The sequence below is a fragment of the Meriones unguiculatus genome, chromosome 8 (assembly GCF_030254825.1).
Source record: "Meriones unguiculatus strain TT.TT164.6M chromosome 8, Bangor_MerUng_6.1, whole genome shotgun sequence".
In the NCBI taxonomy this organism is placed as follows: Eukaryota; Metazoa; Chordata; class Mammalia; order Rodentia; family Muridae; genus Meriones; species Meriones unguiculatus.
In genome coordinates, this window is record NC_083356.1 from 2,971,011 (window position 1) to 2,989,244 (window position 18,234).

The 18,234-nt window shown below is 50.4% G+C and overlaps 1 protein-coding gene across 1 annotated transcript; it reads right to left on the minus strand.

Annotated features, from left to right (window-relative positions):
• Positions 1 to 6,107: 6,107 nt before the first annotated feature.
• On the minus strand, positions 6,108 to 10,648 carry Tmt1a (thiol methyltransferase 1A). The gene is made up of 2 exons (XM_060388613.1): positions 10,045 to 10,648; positions 6,108 to 7,350 (listed from the first exon to the last, which is right to left on the minus strand). The coding sequence occupies exons 1-2, from the start codon at positions 10,540 to 10,542 to the stop codon at positions 7,114 to 7,116; spliced, it is 735 nt and encodes a 244-aa protein (XP_060244596.1). The 5' UTR covers positions 10,543 to 10,648; the 3' UTR covers positions 6,108 to 7,113.
• Positions 10,649 to 18,234: the final 7,586 nt, after the last annotated feature.

Below are 18,234 nucleotides of genomic sequence, written 5' to 3' on the forward strand. Positions count from 1 at the left end.
CGGTTCCATGTTCTAGTTCAGGGCACAGTTTTGTGGGGGGGGGGGGGGCTCCTGGCTGCTTTCCTGTTCTCTGGAGCAAGTAATGCAAATAGGGTGCTTGGAGTCTGCCTATCCGTCTCTCGCACTCCCGGTGTTGCCGAGCCACGCCCCTGCCTGTGTGCAGGAGTGCACAGCTCACCCCACAACCCAAGCTGCGCCGCGGCCGCACCCACTCTTGACGCGAATTCTTGTCATGCTGTGTTGGGGGGAGGGTTACTGGAGGATTAGGGCGAAAGCCCTGGGTCCAGCAGTCCAAAAGCGCTAAGCTGAGCCACCCAACGAGCCCAGTCAAAGAACTGGAGACAGGCAGAGAAAGAGTGGACTCTTGGGCACATTGGAAGTACAGATAAAGGGGTCAGTGTCCCAGGCCTCTCTTCCAACAGACGGACAGTTTAAACAGAGAAGGAATGGGGCTGGAGAGCTGGCTCAGTGGTTAAGAACATCAGCCGCTCTTCCAGAGACCCAGGTTTGATTCCCAGCACCCATGATGTCTCACTCCCTTCTGCAGCCTCTGTTCCAGGAGTTCTGGTCTCCTGAGGCACCAGGCACGCATGTGGCACACAGACATACAAAACACCCATGCACATAAATTAATAAGATTAAACTTAAAAACTGACTGGAGCAGGGCTAGAGAAATGGCTCAGAGGTTAAGAGCACTGGCTGGTCTTCCCGAGGTCCTGAGTTCAATTCCCAGCACCCACATACATGGTGGCTCACAACCATCTATAATGAGATCTGGTGCTCTCTTCTGGCCTGCAGGTGTTCCTGCAGACAGAACATTGTATGCATAATAAATGAACAAATAAATGTTTTTTAAAAACTGAATAGAGGAAGCATTGAGGTAGGGGAAGAGAGTACATGTGATTAAGCAGTCCTGGTCCTGGTCTGTGTCTGTTCCATTCAGTTCTGTGATAAATGTCCTTTGCTGCCTGGGGCAGGGGGACAAGCTGGTCCTCTGGGGGTTTACTCATGAGCCAAGTGACAGCTGGGCCTCAGGGGTGGCTGCCACTGTTAGGCCCAGCCAGAGCCTAAATATAAGAAGGTATGAAGAGAACTCAGGAAACTAATCATTCATCGATGCAAAAACGCAAGAGACTCTTTTTAACCATTGTACAATGGGGTCACCCCTGCTGGTCAGCTAGGAGTGGCACCGGGAGACAAAGAGCTTAGGTTTTTAAAAGACACAAGGCGGGAATCTCCTGGGGTTGACTTCTTGGCAAGTTAGGATTGGATGAAGTGTCTAACTTTTAAAATAATTGGTTAGTTCTGGTCACCCTTAGGTCTAGTCAGCCTTGTCGTAAATATCTGATCTTCAAGTCAGTTTGGAATTTCCTGCCATCCACAGTTAAATGTGGGGGGGGTGTGATTAACTCATCCCATGTCTGTTCTGAGGAGTAGGGGTTACAGGCTTTGGATCAAAGGTCAGGAGAAGGATTGGGGCCATTTGGCCCAGTTTCCAAACAAAGCCCATCTCAACGGCACCAGCCGGTGATTTTTTCTCCATTTAGTAGAGATCTCTGCTTGTTCTCTTCCTTATCTCTGCCCTCACAGATGGCTAATGTCAGGAACTTTTACATTCCTCGGTTTTCTGGAGAAGCACTAAGAGGCTTTAATTAACATGGGCCTAAAACTTGCAAATATAAGTTATAAGGCAATTAAAAGAAACATAGGTTACAAAGTTAGTCTGATTCTTTCACAACCACTGAGGACCCAAAGGTACCGTAGTGGGGTCTGGAACAGGGATGGAGCGTGAGAAGTCTTCCTGACACAGATTGTGGCTTATAACTTGACCGCAGAATAAAGCTAATGAGACAGAGTGGAACAAATGGTCGAGGGGAAATGAGGGAGGAAGGGGGAAACAGTCTACAAATTGTTAAAGTCGCCATGCGGCATAAAGAGAGGGACTTTTCAATTTTCTGGCAGAGAGAGTATATGTACCCTAGGCTAGCCTCAAAGTTGCTATTCTCCTGCCTCTGCTTCCTGAGAAACTGCTGAGATTATAGGCGTGTCTGTGCCTGGCCTAAAGGCACTTTAAAACAGAAATCTGCATTGCGAGTTTTTAGAAGCAAAAACTACTGTGAAAAGTTCTGTCCACGGAGAAGATGGACATCAGGGCCACATACTGCTTGAGGGCTGGGAAGACGCAGCCTGACGGAAGCCCTCGTGGGGTTTGGGGTTTTTCAGGCTGAGCCCTAGCTTAAGCTGCCCACTGCAGCCTGAACTGGCCGCAGACACGCCATCTCTCTTCCTCTGCCACCCGAGCTCTAACATTTCAGGACTGTGCCATTGTAAGGGGCTGCTTTTCAAATTGTTTCTTTGTTTGTTTTAGTTTTAGGAGCAATACATTTTGACCAGTAATTTTTGTACTTTATACACGCTTCCCAGTATGATTCTCCAGTCTCTCAGATACTTTCCTTTAGAAGGATACTATCTTGCTTAGTCACTGTTGTTACCAGTTTTAGGATGTTTGCTCCTGCCGGCCATGACCTCTGCCGGCTCTCTGGCGGCAGCTGTGATTCCTCAGCACAGCCTGGGCTGGTTTCAAATGTTGGGGCTGAGTGACCAGCCCTCTCTCGCTCTTGTTGCTCTCAGCGTGCCAGGACTTATTGTGCAGTCAGCTGCCTTAACTGACAAGCAGGAATTCAATTTCAGCTAAGCCCTGTGCTTTTCAAAGCAACACCAGGAGAGAAAGGCTTGCTGGGCCCGCCGCCAAGAGCACAAAAGGAACAATTATGCAATGCTTGCTTCCCTTCCTCGGAGGACAGAGAACAGCAGAGCACCTGGGAGTAAACACAAGGATGTTGACAGGGCTGGAGAAGGTTACTGGGGCTGAGCGCTTAGGTCTCTAAGAGGCCACGGAGGTGACCACAGAACCTGCCCTTCCGGCACTGGCACCCTGCCCTGCAACCCTGCCTTGGCTTTGTCTGAGGTGAGACAGGGCCTCACTATGCAGCCCTGGCTGGCCACCATCATCTCTGTCCCCCAAGCTGGGATTGCAAATGGGGCCATCTGTAATGGTGCCTTCACTTTCTTATTTATCTGTGTGTGGGCACATGCTTGCTGTGGTGCGAGTGTAGAGGTCAGAGGGCAACTTTTGGGAGTTGGATCTCTCCTTCCTCAGTGGTTTCCAGGGACTGACTAAGGCCATTAGGGAGCAAATGCCCTACCCGATGAGCCATCCTGCCTGGCTGCCTTCACTTTCTTGAACATGATTTTCTTCCTTTCATTCAGCTGTAGCCAAAGCTCCTCCAGGCAGCTGAAACCCTGTCTTCCCCTGTTCTTCCCCCAGGAGGTGGGATAGTTTCTGGCTTCTGTGTGTTCTCTTCAGAGGTGGCTGAGGAGAGCGCTGCTCCATGGCTTATTCGGGCAGAACAAACACCTCATGGGTGTGCAATGAGCAACGTCAGTGAAGTGAAAAGTAAGCCAGGGCGTTGGTCTCAGAGCGGGGAAAGCGGCTGAGGCACCTGTTCGCCTGTCAAAGTGGACCTGGCCTCCACATTCACTCAGCGTCCCTCAGCCCCTACCTGTTGCAAGGCGTGACTGGCACACACACACACACACACTCACACATACACACATCCTCTCTCTCACACACACCCTCACACACACACCCTCACATACACACACACCCTCACATACACACACACCCTCACACACACACAAATCCTCTCTCTCTCTCTCTCTCTCTCTCTCTCTCTCTCTCTCTCACACACACACACACACTCAAACACACACTCACACACACACACACCCTGAACTTTCCAGCCCAGGGACTGGGCCTTGCCTCCCCAAGAGGCTCTTTCTTACATAATCCAAACATTTTATTCTCTCCCTGGCTACCTCCTTCCCTCCCTTCTCCCCCTCCTTGCGTGCACACACTCCCCCTCTTTCTCTCTCTGACCCCCAACCCATCTGCATAGCCATTTCGCTGGAACATGAACCATGCAGAGAGCTATCCCCAATAGTTGTGCTTTTTGTTTTTCTTTCTTTTATTTCAGCTTAAACTGGCTTATTTCCTCAGAGGAGAAAACCTATTAAAAGGTTATAGCACAGTCAAGAGTGCTTGCCTCATGTAATAGACCTAAAGTTTAATCCCAGCACCACAAGAAAAACAAACAAACGAGGGTGTGTGTGCATGTTTCTGTTTGCATGCGCAAGTGTGCTGGACATGTGAGCCAGCCCTGTGATCCCAGCACTCTGATGGCTACAGGAAGAGGATCAAGAGTTCCAGGCCAGCCTGGGCTACATAGTGGGGCCCTCTCCCAAACAAATAAGACCTCGCCATTTGTTACATGCATTTTTATTTCATTGTTTTGTTTTTCTTTTGAAAAAATAAAAATTCACTCTGTAGCTAGGCTGGCCTCAAACCCCCGGAGAGCTGTGCGCCGCCCACCTGTCGCCACGCCTGCGCTCATTGCTCCTTGTCAGAGCCATGATAGCCGCATTTACTGGCAGAAAACTGAAGCTTTAGAAGTAGCCCACCCAAGGTCAAAGTCAACAAAACCGCAAACCCCACCTCCACCCTCCGAAGGTCCTAGAGGAAGCTCAGAATTAAACTGATACAATGTAAAGTAATAAAAGAAAAGCATAGTTCAGGCTTCACCTGAAACGGGAGGGGCCTCCTTAACGAAGTGCAGACCTGGGCTGAGGCTGAGTTTTAATTTTCAGCCCAGACCCGCCCGGCCACAGCTCTACCACACACCTTCGGCGGGGCAGAAGCGGGGGCAGGTGCCCTTGGCAGAGAGAAAATGGTGCCAAGCCTGGAGTTACACGTGGCTGGAGCTACCACGGGGGCGTGGGGACCCTGACCCAGGTGTCTGTCTGCAAGGGCAGCCAGTGCTCTCAACTGCTGAGCCATCTCTCCAGCCCTGCTCCCAGTGGCTTTGAGTGGGCGTTCTCTGAGACTGAGGAGAAAATGTATAATATGGCTGACACGGTTGTCACTCAGTTTGCAGTCTCGGAAGTTGGGGCTTCTGGAACTTTCTCAGTAACACGTGGCAACTGTAAGAGGCTGCTGGCTGTGTTTCTCTGGATGTTCTATAGCAAAGTGAGGCCAACTGACCCGCCATCCAGACAAGGACCTGGCTGGTCCTCTCTGCACGGACCGTTGCTTTCCAATGCAACAAGTCCACTTTATGAGGTATGCCCGTGCCTTGGCCAACCTCTCAGTCATCAGACCAACAGAAGCCAGTGGTAAAGGTGTGGGTGAAGGAAGGTCTGAAGTTGAGGAGAGGAGGAGCCTCACCTTCCAGAGCTGAAGAGGGAGGCGACGGAGCCCCAACAAGGCTGACTTTGTGTTCAAGAGGCAGAGCAGTGAGCCTGCCTTCCTGCTCTGTGCATTCTCAAAGAGGATCCCTGAACCTAAACATTTCACAACTCATGCTGAAAGTCTGTGGTGGCACATGGCCTTGGACAGCACACAGCGGGAAGAGGCAGGTGGATCTCTGTGAGTTTGAGGACAGCCAAGGCTCCATCCATAGTGAGACCCTGTATCAAAACAAAACCCCCAACACAAAATCCTAATGAAAGGATTGGGGCCTGGTTCAGTGGTATAGACTTGCTTACCTTGCACACAGGCCCTGGGTTCAATCCCTGGCCTGGTGTCACAAACAAACAGTCTCCAGTTGTGTGACCATCTGGATGCTGAACGTCCCCTCAGGCTGTGGGTCTAAGCATGTGGCTCCCAACCAGCTTCTCCGGAAGGCTGAGGCCTTTTGTGGGCTTGTGAAGGAAATGAGCCACTTGAGATCATACGGTCCGGCCCCGCTTCTGTCCACTCTCAGACCCCTGTCCGTGAGACAATGTGACCAGCTGCCTCCTGCCCCTGCCAGGATGCTGGCCCCTCCCAGGAGAACTGTATCCTTTCAAACTGTAAGCCAAGGTAAACCCTTCCCCTTCAGTGCTGGCTTGTCAGAAGTTTGGTCACAGCATTAAGAAACAGCCCTTATATGTTGCACATAATACACGGCTGCAGATAAAACATGTGTCTACTTTCAAACACCTTAAATTTCTAAGAGAAATTCTAAGTTTCCTTCTCAGAGACACTAAGACACAAATGAAGCCAAACGGACAGATGTAGAAAATATTTATTTCAGCTTCTTAAATGAATGTGAATTTATTGATTTATATTTAAAATAGGACTTCTGTGAAATCATCTCATAAAGTATTCATTTAAATGCACAGAAACTGCAGCTGAGACCCTCAGATGGGCCCACTAGACTTGCTCTCAGTACATGCACAGTGAGGTCCACGGTTTCATTTCAGGAACAGTGATATTGTTTTCAAGTCAGGGTTTCTCTGTGTAGCCCTGGTGGTCCTGGAACTCACTCTGTAGACCAGGCTGGCCTCAAACTCAAAAGATCCCCCTGCCTCTGTCTCCCAAGCGCTGGCATCAATGGCATGCGCCACAACTGTCAGCTCAGAACCGGGGAATTTGATCAGAATAATCCCCACAGTCCTTGCTGGATACTCTCATCGCTTACTTTTAGGCTCCCCACACAATGCGCCTATTTTCCCTAACTCTGCCTGCAGTCTCTTCTGTTCTCCAAAGCATGAGCTAGAAAAGAAGGGAAATTAGCTGTGGATTCCGACTATCAGCTCTGTGAAGACACGGATGTGTCAGGTGTACCTGCAGAAGCTGAGGAGTGCAGTACAGGACAGAAGTCTCTGGTGAAACCCTGAACCAAAGGCAGGAAGCTGCTGGCCAGACCAGTGGCACCAGGAGAGAAAGTGGGTTCATATTTCCTTTTTGCCAGTGAGGGAGCGGCTGGGGTTTGGGGGTGTTCTGTGTTAGTCAGGCATGGATTTTCACTCATCTTGTATTTGTTTATTCGCTTGGCAAGCTGTCAGTCTCCTGTACTGCTTCATTATCAAAGGCTCATGAGAGACCACTGGTTCCTTTGGAGGGAGAGGCCAAAGCTACTTTGATTTGGTTTTGATTTGGTGGAAGACGAGATAGAAAACAGATAAACAGAAACTTGTAAGGATGAATTTGACTTCACCTCTCCCAGTTTTACATCTAAAACTGACCCTTTGAACCCCTGGAGCCATTCAGAGCGCTCCCGCTGCCTCACCCTATTTCACAGCGAACCCATAAATATGGGGCCGCACCAAAACCCAGGACAGCGGTGCCTGGATATGCTGCAGCCTCAGCTTGGAGAAGCCAGCCTGCTCCAGGCTCTTCCAGCTCTCTCTTGTGAGACAGCAGCCATCAAACACAAGGTTCCAGGCAGGTTCCAGGACCTGCTGCCAGAAGAAATTCCAGGTGGACCGTTCATCCACCACGTGTTCCATGAAGTAATAAGCCCCTCCCTGAAAAAGGAAACACACACATATTTCAAAGATGCTGGCTTTGGGGAAGCAGCTCTACAAGATGCCTGAAGTTAAAACTTTCAGTGGCCTGAAGCCAACTCTGAGAAGACCCAGGTGGGTTGAAACGGAGTAAAGCATTATCTGGGTAAGGAAGTTTGAATTTCTGTCACATTTGATACAGAGCTACTGAGCTTGATAGCCCATGCCTGGAATCCCCAAACCAGGGAGGCTAAGGGAGGATGGTCATGAATTACAAGCCCAGCCACAGTGGGACCCTCTCCTAAAACAAACTTTAAACGGAGCTGCCAACCTAAGCAACAGACGTGTTTGTGGATCGAGAACTCGTAGTTACTGAACCTACAGAGCCGAGTGCGGATCTCGCTCACAGCACATCACGGTCCTTCATCCTCCCAACAGGGTTATTTGCAGTGGAACAAACCAACAATCCCAGCACTCAGGAAGCTGGTGCAAGCGTGAGGCCAGCCTGGGTTGTGAGAGTTAGTTCAGGGCCAGCCTGGGCTACATGGACGCTGTCTTGGACAAACAACACAGCACAATCATTGTTACACACGTTTTCTTACGGCCACGGCTCCTGTTTGATTTTGGAGACAGGATCACACTGTGCAACTTGCCCGGCCAGCAACTTGATACAGCTCAGACTGGCCTTAAACTCAGAGATCTGCCTGCCTCTGCCTCCTGACTGCTGGGATTCAAGGAAATATGCAGCCACGCCCAGCACATCACTGCTTTTACTGAGGGAACTGAGCCCCAGCTGGCAGTTTGTAAATGTCAGAAGGATATTCTAAACCTCTCTATGTGGGTCCAGAACCTTCTCAGCCACATGCTTATCTTAGAAAGTTTAGAAAATACAGAAATGTTTGACAGCCAAATCACGGTGGCACCTGTCTGTAAGGACAGCACTTGGGAGGCAGAGGCAGCAGCATAAGAAGGTCAAAGTCAGGGGTTGAGGAGATGGCTCAGTGGTTAAGAGCACTGTCTGCTCTTCCAAAGGTCCTGAGTTCAATTCCCAGCAACTACCTGGTGGATCACAACCATCTAAAATGAGATCTAGTGCTCTCTTCTGGTATGTAGGCATACATGCAGGAAGAGTGCTGTATAAATAATAAATAAATCTTAAAAAAAAAGAAGAAGAAAAAGAAGAAGGTCAAAGTCGTTTTTCAGCAACACAGTGAGTTTGAGGCCTGTTTGGGCAGCATGAGACCCTGTCTTAAAAAAGAAAAAAAAAAAAAAAAGGCTGGAGAGATGGCTTAGGGGTTAAGAGCACTGGCTGCTCTTCCACAGGTCCTGCGTTCAATTCCCAGCAGCCACATGGTGGCTCACAACCATCTATAATGAGATCTGGTGCCCTCTTCTGGTGTACTGGTGTATGTGCAGGCAGAACACTGTACACCTAGTACATAAATCTTTTGAAAGAAAAAAAAGGGGAAGGGGAAGGGCTGGAGAGATGGCCCAGAGGTTGAGAGAGATGGCTGCTCTACAGAGGACCCAGGTTCGGTTCCTAGTACCACATCAGGTCATTCACAGCCACCCATTACTGCCGGTTCAGGGACCCAGTGTTCCCTGACCTCCATGGACCTGCACACACTCTGTGCATATAGCTCATGCAGGTACGCACGACCATAAACACATTTAAAAAAAAAAACAGATGGAAGAGAGAAAACCAGCTTTGTAGCCTAGGTTGGCCTTCAACTTAGAGCTCCACCTGCCTCTGCCCTCTGAGTGCTGGGATTAAGTGTGTGCGCCCACTCACCCGGTGGGTTGTTGGGGTTTGTTTAGTTTTGTTGTTTGATAGATTTTGACTCTATGATTCAGGCTTGCCTTCCCATCCTTCTCAGCCTCTGAGACACTGAGACAGAGCTGGGTTTGGATGTCTGGACCGCCACACCCAGCTCTTGCTCTCTGAAATGGCTCCAGAGCTCCTGACTCTGTGACAAGCTTTCATGCAGACGGGTCCTTTCCAGTCGGCAGGTGTCCTCTAAGGAACCTCTTCTCCAGGGACGAGGTTTGGCACACGAGTAGCTGTAGATGCGTTTCCGATAGAGAAAGCATGTTCACTGGACACTTTGATGTTAGTAAATGAGCCTTCAAAACCTCTTCCTGGGTGAGGGGTCCTTCCCAGGTCCTCCCAAGAACCTATAGACGTAAGCCTCTGGCAGTGTCACAGGCTGTGATCTATACGTCTTTACGCGTTGTCTGCTTTAACTTATATCCTGTCACCGCCCCGTTGCTCATCTTTGCTATCGTTCTCTCTCACCAGCTCTAGGAAACAGCCATGTTCTTAGGTCTCGGTGTGCGGCCCTGTCAGGCCTGGACCTCTCACTGTGTGGACCAGGCTGGCCTGGCACTCAGAGATGTGCCTGCTTCTGCCTCCCCAGTGCTGGGACTTGTAACTTATTGAAAGGAGTGGCATGAAGCCTTCAGCTGTCCCTGGGAGCCTCGGTTACCAAGTCGGACATGGGAATTGTCAGCAGGCTCTTCACTCTGGAGCAGCCTGGAATTCTCTATTTTCTGATTTCTTGGCCCTCGCTTCCCTTCGTAGTTCTCTGCCACTATTTTCCTTCTATAGGTTCTTCTGCAGGCTTTTGCCTTTTGGTTTACAGTTCCCCTGAACCTGGCAGGACCAGCCTTGCTCCTGCTAGCCTCCACTAGCCTGTTCTCACATCTGTCACTCACCGGCCTCAGCACGCGGCGCACCTCACGCAGAAACTTCTCCTGGCTCTGCACGGAGCACAGCACCAGGGTGCAGACCACCACGTCCACTGAGCCCTCGTCCACCTGGGACATGTCCTCCCCGGCCGCCACCACGAAGCGCTCGAACTGCAGGTGCCGGTTCTCTGCGACGCTCTTGAACAGGAACTTCTCGAAGTTGGGATTGGGGTCGACACAGGTCACTCTGCACCCAGGGGGATAGAACTTGAAGTTGGCCCCCGTGCCGCAGCCCACCTCCAGCAGGGACAGCTTCCCCGAGGGGCCCGCAAACTCCTGCAGATTGCTGAAGAGCTCACGCTTTTTGCTCCCCATCTGCTCGTTGTACGTCACCGTGAACCTTGTCAGGAAGTAGGGAAACCACTTTTTGCATATCCAGCTCCACAGGCCTAGAAAGTTCAGCAGGAACATGGGAAACGACAGGATGATAACCACCAGCCGGAGGGCCAGGACAGCGAGGGTCATCTTTGCGGGCAGAGGAGAAAGGGCCCCAGTGAGAGCCAGCTCCTGGAGAGGCCCGATGCAGGCTCCTGGGGAAGCTGGGCGCAGGCTCCTGGCCGCGCTCCAGAGCCAATCAGGGAGGAAGGAGGGGCCTGCTGCGCGGAAAAACAAAATCCCAGACTGAGGCAGGGCTCCTGACTCCCTCTCCGCCCCGCTCCCTCCCCCCTGCCCCCTCCCCCTCCCCTTCCTCCCATCCCCCCCTCCTCCCCCACCAGGCCCTCTAGCAGAAGTTGGCCCAGCTCAGAAAAAATGGCCAAAACTGTGTCCCGCCTTTCTTCGCAGGGTCACAGCCTGAGTCCGACTCTGGTCCTGCCTGGCCGTGTTTGCGTCTGGAGGCTGCAGCTAGTTTCCTGCTGGGGTTGCTTGTGTGCAGTGTGTACTTTCCACACACACACACACACACACACACACTCGCCCTTCTTGGAAGAGGCACCCTGTAGAGCAGGTCAGAGCTCTGGGGAAGATGGCAGCGGGACCCCTTGATCACACTTCAGTCTCCCCTTTTCCTCTCCACACCACATCACACCCTACGCCCTTTTTTTTTTTTTTAAAGGAAATGAAAGGTAACCTCGCCTACCATCAGTCAACAACTGCCCAATTTCCATTCTAAACTGAGGCTTTCCTGCGTTAATAATTCATCAGAGAGATCTTCGCTAAGTCACTGTTCTGAGCCATTGTCAGTGTAAAGTGCAGCCGTCGGTCTTCACTTTGGCTGGACTTGGTTGTTAGGTAACTTAGAACTCCCAACAGTTACGTCCGAGCCTGCTGTGAGCGATCGTTCATGGAATCTTTGCAAGCACCTACCTGCTGGCTTGGGTTTGTTTTGAGTTTTGCCAAAGGCGGGCTCTCCCTTCTGTGAGTCCAAGCTGCCTTGAGTTCTCTTGATTCTGCTCTGCCCTCAAGCCCTGAGCTCGAAGGTCTCTGCCACAATGCCCAGCTGCACTGGTCTCTTGAATTACTTTTTAAGTCATCAATTCACAGGAAGAGAAGTTACTTTGCAATCATTTGTTGCTGTCTTTCCATGTGCTTGCAGTCCTCAATCAAATCAGGTGAAGTGTCTGAGCAATTGGAAGTGAAGCTTGGAAGGACAGCAGGAGCAGGCGTAACTGGGAGGTTTATGAAATTAGTACCCTCAGCCCCCAGCAAGTGAGATCCAGAAAGTTACTCCACTGGTTTCCAGATGAAATGGGCCTGAGGCATAGCCCAGCCAGGGCGCCTGATGATGCCCAGGGCAGCGCCAGCATCCAGAGGGGAAAGCTCACCCCTAAGGCAGAAGAGTGGTGGGCCCTGGCTGAGCTGGCTCCTGCCTCCCTCCTGTGTTTGGTGGAGAGAGGGGCAGTGCTGGGGATTGAGCCAGAGCCTCACGACAGCCAGGGAAGCACGCGCTCAGGGATCCCCAATCCAGGTTGGGCTGTGCGTGCATGTGTGTGTGTGTGTGTGTGTGTGTGTGTGTGTGTGTGCATGCGTGCATGTTAAAGTTACTCACATCTTACACACCCTGCACATACCTTACAGACACGAGCCCGTCCTGGTGACACACACCTCGATCGCAGCGCTGGCCAGGCAGAGGCAAGCAGACCTCCCTGCACTCAAGGCCAGCCCGATGATCTTCACAACACACCTCTCCGGACTACACAGTAGAGAAGCCTCTCTCAAGCCAGACCCCAAAGAAACCCCCAACTAACCACTCCTGCAGAAGGACAAGTTTCAGAGTGGGTTCTGCCTCCCGCCTGGCTGAGGCAAGGCCTCTGCCCCTGAGCTCCTCGGCAGCTCTAGCTCTGCCTCCCAGGTCGCTGGCGGAGTGCTGGAACCCAGGCTTGCACCACCACCCGCCCGGGTCACGGCTGCACGCCTGTGCCACTGTCTGCTGAGCCAGCCCCAGGGTTAGTTTCTAAGCAGTGGGTGTCTTCGGGGCCATTTTATTGCTTCACTGTTCCTTACACCCAACATCTGTTCAGCTTATCACTGTGGACAGATGATCAGATTATTACAGTTTGGAGCTATGAAAAATGAACCTGTTATGAGGCTCGCCTGTGGTGCTGCCTTCAGTCCAAGCTGAGGCAGAGGAAGGTGGATCTTGAGTTCAAGGCCAGTCTGCAGCCAGGGCTACATCATGAGACCCCATCTAAAACAAGAAAAAAAAATAACAACAACAAAAACCCCCTTTTCTACCATTTGTGTGTATGTGTGTTTCCTTTAGTGTGTATGTGACTGTGTGCATGCCCAGACATACAACTAGATTAGTTACTTTTGTTGTTGTGATAAAACAGCATGACCAAAGCAACTTATGAAAAAAGAAAACACATTTAATTGGGCTTATGGTTCCAGGCGCAGTAGAGTCCATGATGGCTGTGCGGTGGCCTGGTGAGGGTGAAGGCGCCGTGGCAGCAGGAAGAGCTGAGAAGTCTCATCTCAAACTGCAAGCAAGAGATACAGGACCTTGAGCTGGTGTGAATATTTTGAAACCTCCAAGCCCACCAGTGACAAACCGCCTTCAGCACGGCCACCCCCACCCCACGGTCTCACCATGCAGCCCTGGCTGTCCTGTAGATCAAGTCCTGGCACTGACAAGAGACCGGCCTACTTCTGTCTCCGAGTGCTTGGATTGAAGGGCTGCGTCACACAGCAGTCAGGGGCCACGTCTTCTCCTCCCCCTAAGCAGATGCCAGTGGGGACCAAGTATTCAGATGCCTGTCTGAAGGTCCGGGACAACTTTTGAGAGTCATGTTTCTGGGCCCTAAGCTAGGTTGGCAGGATCGGCTGCCCAGTGTCTTTACCTGCTAAGCCGTCCTGCTGTCTCAGAGCTCAGCACATTGTTTTACCCCTGAGATGGGATCTCACATAGCCCAGGCTGCTCTCAGGCTTCTCTTCATAGATGAGGATAAGCTCGGACTTCTGGCTTCCTGCCTGCACCTTGAGTGCTGGGATGGCGGGTGGGCATCACACACTAGCTTTGCACAGCAGTGGGCATCAAACCCAGGGTTTTGTGGATGCCATGGGAGCACACCCCCAACTGAGATAAGGATTTTTACATAAACTTAAGCAAGGGGGTGGAAGTAAAGAAGGGGTGAGTAATAGAGAGAGGCTCAGAAAAGAAGACAGGTCCAAGGGGAGCCACACTTCAGTGTCTTAGCGTTAGCCATTCATGTGGCTCTGGTCGACAGACACTACCTCTCAAAGGTTGCTAGGAAACCGGGTTCTTTTCTTCCTTTCTCTTTCCTTCCTTCCTTCCTTCCTTCCTTCCTTCCTTCCTTCCTTCCTGCCTTCCTTCCTTCCTCTCTTCCTTCCTTCCTTTCCTCCTTTCTTCCTTCCTTTCTTTTGAAGGTGGCTATCTCGGACAGGACTGGAGCCTGCCTTGGTTACTTTTTATTGCTATGCTAAGACACCATGACCAGGGCAACTCATAGAAGAATGAATTGACTGGGGTTTGTTTATTTACAGTTCCAGAGGTGAGTCCATCACCAAAGCGGGCAGCATGGTGGCAGGAGGAGACAGGGTGCTGGAGCAGTAGCGGAGAGTTCAGCTCAGGGTGGAGGGAGAGAGGGAGAGAGGAAAGGAAGGAGAGAGAGAAAGGGAGAGGGGGAGTGCTACCTGGTGAGAAAGGGGGAGAAAAAGTAATGGTAATGTTGGAGTTTTGAAACCTCACACCCCCAGTGCCACACCTGCTCCAACAAGGCCACACCTCCTAATCCTTCCCAAACAGTTCCATCAACTGGGGACCAAGTGTGCAAATATGTGCACTTATGGGGACCATTCTCACTTCAAAAGCCACATAATCTGGCAAGATAAAACTGTAGGATGAGCTGGAGCTGTTGGTCACTGAGTCCTTTTGAGAGTTGAAAAGAAACAGAGAGACAAACAGAGAGGCAGAGAGAGAGAGAGAGAGAGAGAGAGAGAGAGAGAGAGAGAGAGAGAGTAACTGTATAGTCCTGGCTGTTCTGGAACTCGCTTTGCTGGCTTGCTCAAACTCACAGAGATCCTCCTCTCCTCCAGTGCTGGGATTAAAGGTGTACCACCATGCCTGACTGGTACTTAAGTCTTAAAATGCCAATGAATAATAAAGCCCTGAGTCACAGGATGGTACAAGGGGCTTAAGGCAAAGGCATGTTTTTGGTTTTGTTTTTTTTTACCAAATAGGAAGTTTCTTGTGAGATTCCTAAAAACTGCAGTTTTATAGCCTGGAAAGGTGGAAAAAGCTGAATATGCTCAGAATTTAAGCATGATTCATTGCTATTTTAATACAATTTTTTTTTAAACTTTAAATTTTTGTTTCTACGTATGTGTTTGTGTGAATGTTATATAATGCATGTGTGGGTGCCCAAGGAATCCAGAAGAGGGTACCAGATCCTGGGGAGAGGGGGCTGCGAGCCGTTCAGTGTGGGAGCTGCTCTCCGCTTCCTCTGTGGGACCTGAGGATTGAACTCAGCTGGCCCAGATGGTCAGTTTTGAGACAGGTTTTCTCACTAGACTTGGCCGAGTAGGCCAGGACTGCTGCTCGAGAACCATGGAGCCACCTGTGTATACCTCTTGAGCCATGGTGATTGCAAGTCCATCCATGCCCAGCACATTCTATTCTTATTTTAATGTGACTTTAGGGATCAAACTCAATGTTTACAAGGCAAGCAGTTTGTCAACTGAGCTCTCTTCCTAGCATCTGTCTCAAGATAGATCTTTCCTTCTTTCCTTCTTTCCTTCTTTCCTTCCTTCTTTCCTTCCTTCCTTCCTTCCTTCCTTCCTTCCTTCCTTCCTTCCTTCCTTCTTTCTTTCTTTCTTTCTTTCTTTCTTTTTATTTTTATTAGTTACATTTTGTTAACTCTGTATCCCAGCTGTATCCTGCTCCCTCATTCCCTCCCAACCCCACACTCCCTCCCTGGTCTCCTCCCTGCCCCTTTCCAAGTCCACTGATAGGGGAGGACCTCCTCCCCTTTCATTTGACCCTGTTTTATCAGGTATTTTCAGGGCTGGCTGCAAAGTCCTCCTCTGTGGCCTAACAGGACTGCTCCTCCCCTGGGGTGGGGGTGGGGGGTCAAAGAGCCTGCCCTTGAGACCCTGTTAGAAATAGTCCTTGTTCCCCTTACTTTGGGAAACTACTTGGTTACTGAGCTACCACGGGCCACATCCGAGCAGAAGTTCTAGGTTACATCCATAGATGATCCTTCTTTTTCTCTTTCTTTCTTTCTTTCTTTCTTTCTTTCTTTCTTTCTTTCTTTCTTTCTTTCTTTCTTTTCGTTGTGATACTAGCCTTTAACAGCTGAGCCATCTCTCCAGCACTCCCCCCCTTTGTGTTTTGTTTTTTTTTTTTTTTTGAAGATTAAAAAAATAGTGTGTGGGCACAGGCGCACATGTATGTGCCCGTGCCCAGGGAGGCGAGATGGGGCATCAGACCCTCTGTCGACTGAGCTACCCTCACAGCCCTCTCATTATTTTTTTCAAGTTCTTGTTTTGAAGATGCTTTTTATGTGTGGGTGTTGGTGTATTCAGTGCCCGTGGAGACAGACATGGATGTTGGCTTCTCTGGATTTGAGTTGCAAACACTTGTGAGCTCCCTGGCGTGGTACTGGGAATTGTCCCGCAGTTTCCTTAGGGAGCAGCGGTGTTCCTGACTGCCGAGCCGAGCCGTCCTCCAGCCCCTGCTGCCCCGCTGTCGGCTGCTTTCTGTTTTGTGAGTCTTTCCTTCTTCTGTTTTCCTGAGTGATCTGATGCCGCACTCAGCCTGGCAGAGACTCTGGAGAGGTGGGCGTCCCTCCCCTGGCTGTTCAAACAGTGGGCCCAGGGGCCTGGGGTTGCTCATGCTAGGAAGGCCAAGGCTGAAAGTCTGGTGGTTTCAGGGGAAGGTCTTGTCTCCCGGAAAGAGACTGCACGCAGCGCCATCAAGTGCTCGGCCACCGTGAGGCTGCGCTGGGCAGCTGGTGGACACGCACATCTGGATGGGAACTGCTGACCTATGCCCCCTGCCTCCTTGAACCCAGGCCTGATGTCAGGACCCCACAGACGGACTTAGAGACCCTGGCCCTCCTTTCTGTGCCCCGTCCTAGCATGCCCACTGCTGTGTTTCCTTCCTCTGCTGCTCACCCTGACTTTCCTCCTTCATTAGCCTGCCGTGAACAGCCTCGCTCAGCAGGGCTCCGGGCCAGCCTTGATCCTGAAACCTCCTTAACAGTTTGCCTCGATTCCTTACTCCATACTTCACTGTAGCTTTTACATTTGTAAAGTTGTATTTTCTTTGGTGTGTGTGCTGAGTGTGTGTATGCCCGGGAATGTGTGCCAGGGGACATGTATAGAGGTGAGAGGACAGGAGTCAGTTGTCTCCCTCACCACGTGGGTCCCAGGGATCACGGTCAGGCCGCCCCAGTCTCGGCACCAGGCACACTCCCCGGCTGGCCCGTCTCACCAGCTCTCACCGGAAGAGCTCTTTACGCCATGCTGTGCACGAGGCGTTTTATAAATTCTAACCTAACAACTCTGTACACCAAACCCACCAAAACTTTTCTCCCTGCCTCCACCCACGTGTTAGGACACTAATACTACAATTCACATCTTTGAGATATGATGCCCAGTGCGGTGGCTCAGATCTAGTAATCCCTGCGATGGGAAGGCTGAGGAAGGGGGATCAGGAGTTCAAGGCCAGCCTGGGCTACGTAAGGCCCTGTCTCAACAATGACAACACATTATAATGCATCAGGGTAGATAATTATCCATAGCCGTGGCTTATTTTTGAGACAGAGCTTTGCTATAGCCTGACAGGTCTTGGACTCAGAATCTCCCTGCCTGGGCCTCTCCAGTGCTGGGCTCACAGCATGTCCTAAGGTGGCGGCGGTGAGCTCAGCCAGCTTGCGCTTATTTGGAAAGGTCTACAGCTCGTCTTCATTTCTTTCTTCTCTTCTCCTTTTCCCCCACCTTCCCCTCCTCATCCCCGCAGTGGTGGAGACTGGACCCAAGGCCAGTAGGAAACTTCCCACTGACCTGCACTCCTGGGCTCTCTGTTTTTCTGTTGTGGTGGTGGTTTGGTTTTCTTCTTTCAGGATTTTCAGAATGTTCCACTCTTTCCTGCCCTTGAGGGTGGCTGCTGAGAAGTGGGCTGGTCTAACAGAGACTTTTCTCCCCTTGTAATTTTTGAATTCTTTTTCTTTGTCTTTGACTTTAGACCATTTAATTATAATATGTCTTGGTGCCCTTTGGGTTCAACTTTCTGGGGACCTATGTGCTTCCTAAATCTGGACATTTTACTAAGTGTTTAGTCGTTTGTTTAAATAGCCTATGTTCATGTGCGTTTGTGTGTTTGTGCAGAAAATAATGCTTGTTTGGGAGAATAAAAGTAAAATACGAATGATAATTATGGTAACATTTTTTTCAACTATGGTATAGTTGGAAAGCTTTCAGAATAGCTGGCATAAAATAACTTAGTGAAAAGACAGGCTTTCATGGAAGCCATCTTAGGTAAGTCTATGGGAATTTTTCTTCCTATTCCTACAAACTTTACAAATATTTAGCCAGAAACAGTAGCTGATACCTGTAATCCTTACACTCAGGAGGCTGCGGCAGTAAAATCTCAAATTTGAGGCTAGCCTGGACTACACAGTGAACTCTCATCTCAAAGTACATATAAAATGGCTTCCAGAGGTGTCCTCTCCATGAGTTCATCGCTTTAGCCCGTCT

Excerpts from the sequence above, each read along its gene's own strand:
- Tmt1a (XM_060388613.1), bottom strand. The coding sequence starts at position 10,542 with ATGACCCTCGCTGTCCTGGCCCTCCGGCTGGTGGTTATCATCCTGTCG. Across the intron at positions 7,351-10,044 it reads TGCGCCGCGTGCTGAGGCCG|GGAGGGGCTTATTACTTCAT; the intron begins GTGAGTGACAGA and ends TTCCTTTTTCAG.